Source organism: Heterodontus francisci, chromosome 20 (genome assembly GCF_036365525.1).
Source record: "Heterodontus francisci isolate sHetFra1 chromosome 20, sHetFra1.hap1, whole genome shotgun sequence".
NCBI lineage: Eukaryota > Metazoa > Chordata > Chondrichthyes > Heterodontiformes > Heterodontidae > Heterodontus > Heterodontus francisci.
The window spans coordinates 25,499,349-25,511,744 of NC_090390.1; the positions used below are offsets into that span (position 1 = coordinate 25,499,349).

At 43.7% G+C, this 12,396-nt stretch overlaps 1 protein-coding gene across 1 annotated transcript in view; it reads left to right on the forward strand.

Annotated features, from left to right (window-relative positions):
- Positions 1–12,396, forward strand: part of ank3b (ankyrin 3b) — a 439,316-nt gene that overhangs the window by 174,053 nt on the left and 252,867 nt on the right. Inside the window, exon 3 of the mRNA XM_068052458.1 lies at positions 7,343–7,441. Coding sequence (XP_067908559.1) covers positions 7,343–7,441 — 99 coding nt within the window. The remainder of the gene's footprint in view (positions 1–7,342; positions 7,442–12,396) is intronic.

A 12,396-nucleotide genomic window follows, 5' to 3' on the forward strand; every position in this document is an offset into this window, starting at 1 on the left:
GATAGTGGTGAGTCATGTGAACTTAAAGCTTCCACTCTCGTACTTAAAAATCATGTTAATAGATGTTTTCCCAAGGGAAACCGTGATGGTGGGATATGATGAGGATGAGGAGTTTGAAGGATAAGAGGGTTACTGCCTTAAAATGCACACTGAAGTGGCTTGACGGAAGAAACTTCATAGCATATTCAACCAGTTCCATTGTCATCTTTTGGGAGAACAGACATCAGTCAAAGAATGCTTTATACTTGATTACCATTCATGCCTTTGTCCCTGTAGACTAGATTACTCCAGTTTTGTCCTGACCGATCTTCAATCCTCCATCTTCTCTAAGCTGTAGCTCCTCCAAATCTCTGTTGCCTGTATCCTATTCCACGCCAAGCCTTACTTATCCATTATCTATAATTACTGACTTATATTGGCTCCTCGGCTCCCCAGTTCTTCATATTTAAAATTCTTATCCTTTTGTTTAAATCCCTCCATGCCTTGCCCCTCCCTATCTCTGTTACGTTCTTCAATCCTAGAACCCCTCAAACTTTCCCATTTCTCTTGTGCATGCTCCTCTCCCTTTGCACCATTATTGGTAGCCATGCCTTAGGAATATAGCAATAAGAGTAGGTCATTCAGTCTCTCTAGTCTGTTCCACCATTCAGTTTCTCTAGTCTGTCCCACCATTCAGTTAAATTGTATTTTACCACAATGTTCCCCTAACCCTGAATCCAGTTGCCTGTCAAAAATCCATCCTTCAACTGCCTAGGCCCGGCTCTCTGAATTTCCTTCCCTAAACCCGCAGGTCTCTGCGTCTCCCTCCCTTCCTTTAATTCCCTGATTAAAAATCATCTCTTTGACCATGTTGATGATCATCCCTCCTAATCTTTCCTTCGGTGACTCAGCATCCATTTTCCTTATGCCTCATGATGTGTCTCGTAAAGCTTTTCGAAATCAGAGGTATTGTATAAATGTAAGTTGTTGTAGATTAGCCATGGGTTTATATGTGCATTGGTAAGTAAGATTGGCTGATGCACCTGGCATAAATTTGAGTTTTAAAAAAACTGCAACGGTGAAGTGAGCATCAGGGGCTTGAAGAATCATTAAAATGTCACAAACAGCTTCACAAAGGAGGGAATGGAATGATGTGCTACATAGAATTGCATAGCATCTACAGCACAGCAACAAGCCATACGGCCCAACTGGCTCAATGCATATGAGCCTCCTCCTATTCTAATTACTTCTTCCCACCCTGACCCTGTATCGCTCTAATCCCTTCTCCTCCATATATCAATTGTGGGAGAATTTGTGTTGACAGAAAACACAGCCCAAAAGATTTTGAAGTGGATTTTAAAATGGGTAGGGAGAAGCCGCTAGATGAATAAGTTTAGGGAAAGAATTTCAAAGTGTAGGGATGACACTGCAGATGCAATGCCAGGACAAGGGATGTGCAGGAAACTCGAGGCAGAGGATTATAGGCTGGGACAGACTGTTGGAGGTGGTTGCAGAGGTGGAGTGGGTGCAGGGCATTGGAGGGGTTTGTAAACGAGAACAAGGATGTTGAATTCAGTGCACTGCGGACCAGGAAAGGTTGAGGAGGGAAAGTGGTAATGGACGAGCAGGATTCTCTGTGGGACAGGATGTAGGCAGTAGAGCTTTGGACTGGTTAGACTTTGTGTCGGGAAGAGGTCAGGAGGCTGATATTTCCAAGCTGAGTCTTGAGGTGACAGAACAGTGGATCAGGGTTTCAGCAGTGGTGCTGATGGTAAAGTAGAGCTAAGGTGGGCGGTGTTGTTAAGGGTAATGTAAGATCTTAGCGTTGGATGGAATATGGGGTTTGAACCACTGCTCCAGGTAAAAGCGGATAACCAAGTGGTGCAACGTTTCAAACCAATTTAACATTTCAAATCATGAAGTGCTTTGAACAATAAAGTGTGTTGCCTATGATGTGGAAGTGATTTTAAAAGTAATATAGTTTTTTTACTTCACCTCTGCAATCCACCCCCCAATCATAAAGATATAGAATTGGGGACCAAGCAATGATTAAGGTGCAAGTCATATTCAAAAGCAAAAGACGCTGCAATGTTTGTCATCATAATCTGCGTAAAATAATTCTGCAACACTGCTCCCTTGGCATTTATCCTGCAGTTTATAACCTTAATTGTATCTCATAGATTTCTTCCTTAAATCGATGCATGCTACAGAGCAAAATTGAATGGACTTTTTATAGGAGGAAGTGAACTATTTAAATAATTTATCAAGATTTTGGAGTGATTTGTAATGTGCGAGATATTTCCTGTTACGTACTTTCTTTTTCACATAGGCATATCCAATATTTGAGCTTCTTTTGCTTGAACGTAGAGACAAGGTCATCTGGATTTATTGCAGGAGATGTTTCTAAAAGGCGCAGTGGTTCCTATGCTAATAGACTTGCCAGTGCTGGGATACCAATTGCCTATCTTTGGTAATGTTGTATCAGAATGAGACCTGATAGCTGAGTATTCAGAGTCACTGCAGTCAACTTCCCTTAAATCGCTTGGTGTACTGATTTCACATTCATCACAAATGTATTTTTATTTCAGGTTGTTTTCAGTCAGGATGAATGGAAGAACTGATCTTAAACCCTCAACATGTTCAGAATATTTTCTCAAACCAACACCAATTTACATCATCACAGCACCTTTACCATAGAGAAACATCCCAAGGAGCTTCAGATGAGTGCTATCAGCCCAAAAAACTCATAGAATCATAGAATCGTTATAGCCCAGAAGGAGGTCATTTGGCCTGTCGTGTCTGTGCTGGCTTTCGGCAAGAGCAACTCACATAGTCCCACTCCCCTCCCTTTTCCTCTTAGCCCTGCAATTTTTTTTCTCTTCAGATTCCCTTTTGAATCCAATTCCCTTTTGAAAGCCGCAATTGAGTCTGCCTCCACCACACTCTCAGGCAGTGCGTTCCAGGTCCTAACCAGTCTCTGAGTTTTTTTGCTATTCACCTTAAATCAGTGTCCTTTGGTCCTCGACACTTCCGCCAATGGGAACAGTCCCCCCTATGTGCTATGTCCAGATGCCTCATGATTTTGAGCACCTCTATCAAATCTCCTGTCAACCTTCTCTAAGGAGGACAACCCCATCTTCTCCAGTCTATCCATGTAACTGAAGTCCCTCATCCCTGCAACCTTTTTGGAAATCTTTTCTGTACCCTCTCTAATGCCTTAATATCCTTCCTAAAGTGTGCCCAGAAATAGACGCAGTGCTCTAATTGAGGCCAAACTAGTGTTTTATAAAGGTTCGCCATAACTTCCTTGCTTTTGTACTCTGTGCCTCCATTTATAAAGCCCAGGATACTGTGTGCTTTATTAACTGCTTTCTCAACCTGTCCTGCCACCTTCAACTATTTGTGCACATATACCCCCAGGTCCCTCTTCTCCTGCATCCCCTTTAAAATTGTGTCCTTTATTTTATATTGCTTCTCCTTGTTGTTGCTCCAACAATGTATCACTTCACACCTCTCTGCATTAATTTTCATCTGCCATGTGTCCACCCATTTCACCAGCCTGCCTATGTCCTCTTGAAGTCTATCACTACCCTCCTCACAGTTCACAATACTTCCAAGTTTTGTGTCATCTGCAAATTTTGAAATTGTGCCCTGTACACCCAGGTCTAGGTCATTCATATATATCAAGAAAAGCAGTGATGGGGAACCCCACTGTATACTTCCTCCAGTCTGAAAAACAAACATTCACCACTACTCTCTGTTTCCTGTAACTGAGCCAACTCTGTATCCCTGCTGCCCTGTCCCTTTTATTTCATGGGCTTCAACTTACCTTACAAGCCTGTTTAGTAGCACTTTATCAAATCCCTTTGGAAGTCCATGTACAGCATATCAACCGCATTATCCGCATCAAACCTCTCTGTTACCTCATAAAAAAAACTCAATCAAGTTAAACATAATTTGTCCTTAACGAATCTGTGCTCGCTTTACTTAATTAATCCACATAATCCTCTGTCACTATGTATTTGGCATAATCATCTTCTTTGGTAAAGACAGATGCAAAGTACACATTTAGTACCTTAGCCATGCCCTCTGCTTCCATGCATAAATCTCCTTTTTGGTCCCTAATAAACGCCACCATTTTACTATTAATATGCCTATAGCAGACTTTTGGATTCAGTTATGTTAGCTGCCAGTCTCTTCACATTGTCTTGCTTTGCTTCCCTTATTTCTTTTTTCACTTCCCTTCTGAATGTCTATATGTCTATACGTACCGTTTTTCTACTTCATCTCGCTCTCTCTTTCGTCATTCGGGGAGATAAGCCAGGGAACTACAGACCAGTGAGTCTCACGTCAGTGGTAGGGAAACTATTGGAGAAAATTCTGAAGCAGAGAATCTATCACCACTTGGAGAGGCAAAATTTGATTAGGAATAGTCAGCATGGCTTTGTCAGAGGGAGGTCATGCCTAACAAATTTGATTGAATTTTTTGAGCATGTGACCAGGTGTGTAGATGATGGTAGTGCAGTTGATGTAGTTTACATGAATTTCAGCAAAGCCTTTGACAAGGTCCCACATGGGAGACTTATCAAGAAAGCAAATGCACATGGGATACAAGGTAACTTGATAAGGTGGATTCAAAATTGGCTTAGCTGTAGGAGACAGAGAGTGATGACAGACGGCTGTTTTAGTGACTGGAAGCCAGTGTCCAGTGGCGTAACACAGGGATCTGTGCTGGGTCCCCTATTGTTTGTCATTTATATAAATGACATAGATGAATATGTGGGGGGTAGGATCAGTAAGTTCGCGGATGACACAAAGATTGGCCGAGTGGTTAACAGTGAGGTGGAGTGTCTTAGGTTACAGGAAGATATAGACGGGATGGTCAAATGGGCAGAAAAGTGGCAGATGGAATTTAACACTGAAAAGTGTGAGGTGATGCACTTTGGAAGGAGTAATGTGACATGGAAGTATTCAATGAATGGCCTGACACTGGGAAGTTCCGAGGAACAAAGGGACCTTGGCGTGTTTGTCCATAGATCTCTGAAGGCAGAAGGGCAGGTTAATAGGGTGGTGAAAAAGGCATATGGGACACTTGCCTTTATCAATCGAGGCATAGATTACAAAAGCAGGGAGGTCATGTTGGAGTTGTACAGAACTTTGGTAAGGCCACAGCTGGAGTACTGTGTGCAATTCTGGTCGTCACATTATAGGAAGGATGTGATTGCATTGGAGGGGGTGCAGAGGCGATTCACCAGGATGTTGCCTGGGATGGAACATTTAAGCTATGAAGAGAGGTTGGATAGGCTTGTGTTGTTTTCGCTGGAGCAGAGAAGACTGATGGGTGACCTGATCGAGGTGTACAAGATTATGAGCGGCATGGACAGGGTGGATAGGGAGCAGCTGTTCCCCTTACTTGAAGGGTCAGTTACAAGTTTAAGGTGAGGGGCAGGAGGTTTAAGGGGGATTTGAGGAAGAACTTTTTTACCCAGAGGGTGGTGACAGTCTGGAATGCCCTGCCTGGGAGGGTGGTCGAGGCAGGTTGCCTCACATCCTTTAAAAAGTACCTGGATGAGCACTTGGCACGTCATAACATTCAAGGCTATGGGCCAAGTGCTGGCTAATAGGATTAGGTAGACAGGTCAGGTGTTTTAATGCATCGGTGCAGGCCGAAGGGCCTCTTCTGCATTGTATTATTCTGTGATTCTGAGCTCTGACTTTCTTTGTCCTACTTTGCCCCTTTTGGGAATGTCCCTTGAATGCACCCGAACTATTTCATATTAAAAGACAGACCATTTTTGTGGTACAGTTTTGCCTGCCAGTCTTTAATTCCAGCAGTTTTGCCTGCATTGATCAGTCTCTTCCTGAATTAGAAGGTGATCAGTAAATTTCTTTAGGCTTTATTCAGCAATCCTACGCTCCCCGTGTGGTGATTTGCTTCACTAGGGAACAGCTTGGATGATCAGAGCAGTGTTAAAGCCCAACTTCTGTCCCATGCTCCCACTAACTGCGGTCCAGCATTGGGAGCACTCAATTTACTCTTTCGTTTGTAGAAGACCGTGTAGTTGCTAACATACGCCAAGGCATTTAGTAGAGATTAGCTTTCCTGTTTACAATGTTATCCTGCATTTATATTAAAATGTGTTCACCAGCATTCCCACTGACTTTCTTGCCAGTTATACTGTTCAACAAGGCTCACAGAATCAATTGGCAAGACTAATCTATCCACAAATAGCTGTGTGACTGGGTTTTCCTCAGTCCTATTATAGATCTGTCGTACAATCGGGAGTTTTTAAGTTGCATGACGTTTGCAGAAATCATAGATGGCTGACTAGAAATGCTGCAACTTCAAAGGGGAGGGTGGTGGAGGCCATTCTGGGGAGAAAGAAGAACCAGGAGAGAGACAGATCAGCAATGGTGCATTGCTGTACAAACTACATCAGTAGAGAACATTCAAAGCGGTTTTCCAAATACTTTGCTTGTAACTGCGAAACCCTTCAAATTCAGTGCAGAGGCCTCTATTGGGACTGAGTAAAGCTCGGTCCGACAGCTATAAACAGTGCACAGTGGCGCAGTGGTTAGCACCGCAGCCTCACAGCTCCAGCGACCCGGGTTCAATTCTGGGTACTGCCTGTGTGGAGTTTGCAAGTTCTCCCTGTGTCTGCGTGGGTTTCCTCCCACAGCCAAAAGACTTGCAGGTTGATGGGTAAATTGGCCATTATAAATTGCCCCTAGTGTAGGTAGGTGGTAGGAGAATATAGGGACAGGTGAGGATGTGGTAGGAATATGGGATTAGTGTAGGATTAGTGGTGGGCCTCGCTGGAGCTGTGAGGCTGTGGTGCTAACCACTGCGCCACTGTGCCGCCCCAAAGGTTGCAGAGACTTGTCTTGTATTTCCTTGAGTATTGAAGATTAAAGGTTGATCTAATTGAAATGTTTAAGATGATTCAAGGAGTTGATGGGGTTAAGAGAGAGAAACCATTTTCTCTGGTGGGAAAGTCCAGAACAAGGAGGCAAAACCTTCAACTTTGAACTAGGCTGTTCAGGGATGATGTCAGGAAGCAGTTTTTGACAAAGGATACTGGACATGTGGAATTCTGCCACTGCCCAAAAAAGCTGTTGAGGCTTGCGGGTCATTGATAATTTCAAAACTGAGATTGATAGATTTTTGTTAGGCAAGTATATAAGGGTTATGGAACCAAGGCGGGTGGATGAGTTTGAGATACAGATCAGCCATGATCTCATTGAGTGGTGGAACAGGGTTAAATGGCTGGATGAGCTACTCTTGTTCCTATGTTCCTATAAGTTGATATATTTATCCTTAGTCCCTGTTGATATAACACTGTTCCATTTGTCTCTTTTACAGAATGGCTTGAACGCTCTCCATCTTGCCTCGAAGGAAGGCCATATAGGGGTTGTTTCTGAACTGATCCAACTGGGTGCTAACGTGGACGCAGCAACCAAGGTAAAAATGTGATTTAGTGCATGATCAGTAGCGCTACTCGCTTTGCAAGATGGGATCAATCTCCGGTTTGCACCAATAGTTTATCACAATCTTAGCCATGGCATTAGGGAGGAAGCTGGGAGGGCATCAAGTTGGACTTCTCTCGAGCACTTCCCAATAGCCCCATAAGCAGTCGAAGCCTGTGACCATGTCTTTAATCTGCCCTTTTGGTTATTTATAGTATATGGCATGGAGGAACCACCCCCCCCCCCCCAAAAAAAAGGAGAATGATGCATAAATCAGAAAGTCAAATGAATAGGAATCAATGAAAACTATAGGAATGATTTCACAAAGTGAACAGGGCTTGGGGAAATCAGGCAACAGAAGATGTGGGGCAGTCCTCAAGGTTCAGAAGTAAAGATAAAAATGATGGAGTGGGAGGGAAGCGCAGAAGTCATTGTTGTGTCTATGCAACAGGACTGTCTTAGACAAAGCTTGAGTAGTTTTGTATTAAGTTGTGTCTCTTCATCTGTGATTACAGTGCCGACAATTTGGGCTCTTTTTTCTAATTCTGTGAAGTGAGTAGAGAACTTGTCTACGTAGCTCAGTTTGGCTCAGTGGTCGCACTCACTGCTGAGTCAGAAGGTTGTGGGTTCAAGTGCACTTGAGCAAAAAAGTCTAGACTGACACTTTAGAGCAGTACTAAGGGAGCACTGCACTGTCTGAGGTGTTGTCTTTTGGATGAGAAGTTCAGCCGTGGCCCTATCTGCTTATTCCAATGGCTCGGGTGGACATTAAAAAATGCATTGCAGGGTTTGAAAATGAATTCGCAGACATATACACTGACAATACCTAGCGCTATTTGTTCACCTCTCCTGTGTTGTCGGGCTGTTGTCCCACATCCAGTCATGCTGTGCATGACTTGGTTGCCACAGTTATCTTCACAACAGTATCTGTGCTTCAGAAGTGATCCACTGCTTATGGTGTGCTTTGAGTACACAATACTGGGTGACATAAAGGCAACTTCTTTTTCCTAAAATAGAGATTCTGCAAGCTCTTGTTGAAACTTAATTCTCAAAGGTGGTCATCGTCAGGATGTGACAATGGAGATGCTGTGTGACCAGGGTAACAGGTCGTAACAATTGGGAGCAGGACGTGCTGTAAATGGGCACTGCAGAGCGAAGCAGTATATATAAATAGCAGCCATTACGTGTGGGAAGTGCAGAGCTGAGAGGAGAAGCAAAATCATGGCACCATAAATGATCAGGGCAGCACTTCAGTGGCTTTGTCAATACATGAACAGGCTGAGGCTGATGTCTGACTCCAGTTTGCACACACCCCATCCCCTACACTGGGGTCTTGCTTTGAGCTGGCAGGAGGCTACATTGCCTTTTGGTCAAACATTCTCCAACATCTTTTGGGCTTTCTCTTCCTCACAAGGCACCAGAACCTGCCATCGATCTCTTTATGAACAAAAAGATTTCAAGTTTCCCAAAATGTTTCATCTGTTCTGCTAACTGTCTCATTCATATGGATTGGATTATGTTTTCCTGAATCTTATCTTAATGTAATTTAATTATTTTTGAATCATCAAACAGGCTGCACATTTGGCCAGCCTATAAGACCAGAAAGACATGCACGCAGCCTGTTAAACACACAGAAACAATCTGAGAGTGTAGGTGTTCATCTATTGAAAATAAACATCATTGTTAACAATAATGAAAACCTCTTTCTCTGCCTCATGTGTTCGCATCCTCATTCTCTCGCTCTCATACTGAATCTCCTTCAATTTCTCTAGCATGTTCTCTCTCTTCAGTAGTCATTTTTCTCTTTCTATTTATTGCTCATTTCCCTCTCTCCTCATTCATTATTCCTTACTCCTTTCGTTTTCCCTCTTTCCCTGTCTTGTGCTAGTTCTGTCTCCGATTGCTTTCTGCTTTTCTCTCTCATGCTATCTCCACCTCTTTCTCTCATTTGAGGTGTTAAAACCTGAAGTAGTTCAATAGTGTAGCAGCAACTGCAAAAAGCATTTTTAAAATAGAAAAACATCCCATATCACCTCACAGAGCCATAATCAAATAAAATGAACACTGAGCCAAAGAAGCAGATAATAGGAGGGGTGACCAGTGAGGTGGGTTTTAAGGAGGGTCAGTGGAGACCAGGGAGTTGGATAGGATTCAAGAGCTTAGAACCTAGACAGCTGATGGCACAGCCGCCAATGATGGATGAAGGGAGGGAGGACGCACAAGAGACCAGAGTTGGAGGAATGGAGGGTTTGGGAGAGTGTGGGGGAGGGGATGGTGGTGGTGGTTGGAGGGCACAGTGGGGCTTGTGTGGCTGGAGGAAGGGGTGTGCGAATGGAGGGTGTTTATTTTCGAGGAGGAGAATTCTAAATTCGAACTGTAGGGGGAACCAGGAGCCAGTGGTGGTCAGTGAGGACAAAAGTGATTGGATGATCTGAACATGGTGTGAGCTCGGGCTTTATTAATAGAGGCATAGAGTATAAAATTAAGAAGTTATGATGAAATTATGCTAAAACACTGGTTCGGCCTCAACTGGAGCATTGTGTACATTTCTGGATACTGCACTTTAGGTAGGTTATGAAGGCATTGGAGAGGGTGCAGAAACGATTGCTGAGAATGGTTCCAGGGATGAGGGACTTTTACATGGATTGATTGTAGAAGCTGGAGTTGTTCTCTTCAGAGAAGAGAAGGTTGAGAGGAAATTTGATAGAGGTGTTCAAAAACATGAGGGGTCCGGACATTGTAGATAGGAAGAAACTGTTCCATTGGCGGAAGGGTTGAGAACCAGAGGACACCGATTTAGGGTGATTGACAAAATAACCAAAGGTAACATGAGGAAAAACTGTTTTATACAGTGAGTGGTTAGGATCTGAAAAGCACTGCCTGTGAGTGTGGTGAAAGTGATTCAAATGTGGCTTGCAAAAGGGAATTGGATAAACACCTGAAAAGAAAAATCTTGCAGGGCTATGGGGGAAAAAGTGGTGGAATGGGACAGGCTAAATTGCTGAAATGGATTTGACAGGCTGAATGGCCTCTTTCTGTGCTGTAACCATTCTATAAATGCGAGCAGCAGGATTTTGGATGTGCTGATGTTTAGGGAAAACGAGATATTGGCCAGGGGAGCATTAAAATAGTCGAACCTGGAAGTGACAAAGCATGGATGAAGGTTTCAGCAGCAAATGCACTGCAGTTGGGCCAGTGGCGAACGATGTTACAGAGTTGGAAATAGGTGATCTTTGTGATGGAGAGGACATTGAGTCAGGAGTTCAGCTCAGGGTTGAACAGAACACCAAGGTTGCAAACAGTCTAGCTCAGGCTGAGACAATAAATGGGGAGGGTTTGGAATCAGTGACCAGAGTATAAGTGTATGCTTGGGACTGAAGATAATGGCTTTGGTCTTCCAAATGTTTATCTGGGGGAAGTTGCAAGTCATCTAAGATGTTGGATGACAGCACAGAGGCAGTGGAGGGGCTAGGAGAGGTAACAGAGAGGTAAATTGGATGTTGTCAGTGTACCTGTGGGTACTAACCTTCTACCAGTGGATGATGTCTCCATGTGGCAGCATGTAGATGAAGAAACGAAGGTGGACAAGAATAGATCCTTAGGGTTCTCCAGAAATAACAGGACAGGGGCAGGAAGAGAAGCCATTGCTCCAGCTGTAATCAGATAGCAAAGAATGAACCTGGCCAAAAGCAGTCCCACTGAGCTGGACAGTCGAGGAGCAGCATGCGAGGAGGATGGTGTGGTCGACCATGTCAAAGGCTGCAGAGATGATGATGAGGGATAGTGAAATATTGTCATTGTTACAGAGAATGTCGTCATTTGTGACTTTGGTCAGGGTCATTTTGATGCTGTGAATGGGGCAGAAACCTGATTGGAGAGATTCAAACATGAGCTGTGAGAAAAATGGACAAGGATTTGGGAGACAACATGTTTAAGGAGTCTAGAGAGGAAAGAGAGGTTGGGCTTCAGGATTTTTTTTTCAGAGAATGTGATGATCATGGTTGTGAAAGGTGGCAGGGGCGGGGGTAGTACTTGAGGAGAGAGGACCATTTACAATGTCAGTAAGCATGGTGGGCCAGGAAGTAAACTTGGGTGGTCAGCAGTTTAGTGTGAGTGAGGTCAAGGGGGAAGGAGGTGGGTCTCATGGCTATGATGAGCTTGGGAAAATGAGAGAGAAGCTGAAGAGCGACGAGGGTTCAAATATTAGGCAGGATGCGGGTGGGAGTGGTGCCCCATCACCCAATACATCCTTTTCAAACAGACCATCTAACTCCCGCAGTGTGTCAGTGCTAGCTGCAGAAGGAATGAGTAACCCAAGGATGCTGCAAATGGTGGGTTTCTTGGGTGCCGCCGGGTACTTGGGGATTGCAACAGAAACAGAAGAGGAACACACAATGTTCGAATACTGACTGACAAATGCTCCTCACACAAGCTTACATTGGTGGTATTGTGTGCCATGGTGGTGTGCTGTAATGTGTAGATTTTAGTGAGTGAGGAGGTTAGCACTAACCCAAAGCTTTAGGGAAGCTGGGCTCCAAGCCACATTTTTCATTCTATCACATAACACAGTTTTGTTTCTTGGATCTTGAAGAGATATAATAAGCTGCCATTGGTCAAAATGTTGGGGTCAGTTTAAGTTTATACTTGATATGCTTGATTCTCCTTCTGTATATTTGGAAGTGTTAACCTCACATTTATTTCCAGAAAATAAGCTTTCATTTTTATCTGCTCATTTACAAGTCCCTTGCACAGTTTTGCTTCGCTATTCAAAGTGCAAACCCTTGATTGTATTTGTGTTTTGCACCTTGATGTGTAAATGGTATCAGAAGGTTTTGGTTCAAGTCCCCACTCCAGGGACTTGAGCACAAAATCGAGGCTGACGCTCTGGCGCAGTACTGAGGGAATACTGCACTGTTGGAAGTGCCACCGTCAGATAAGATATTAAACCTG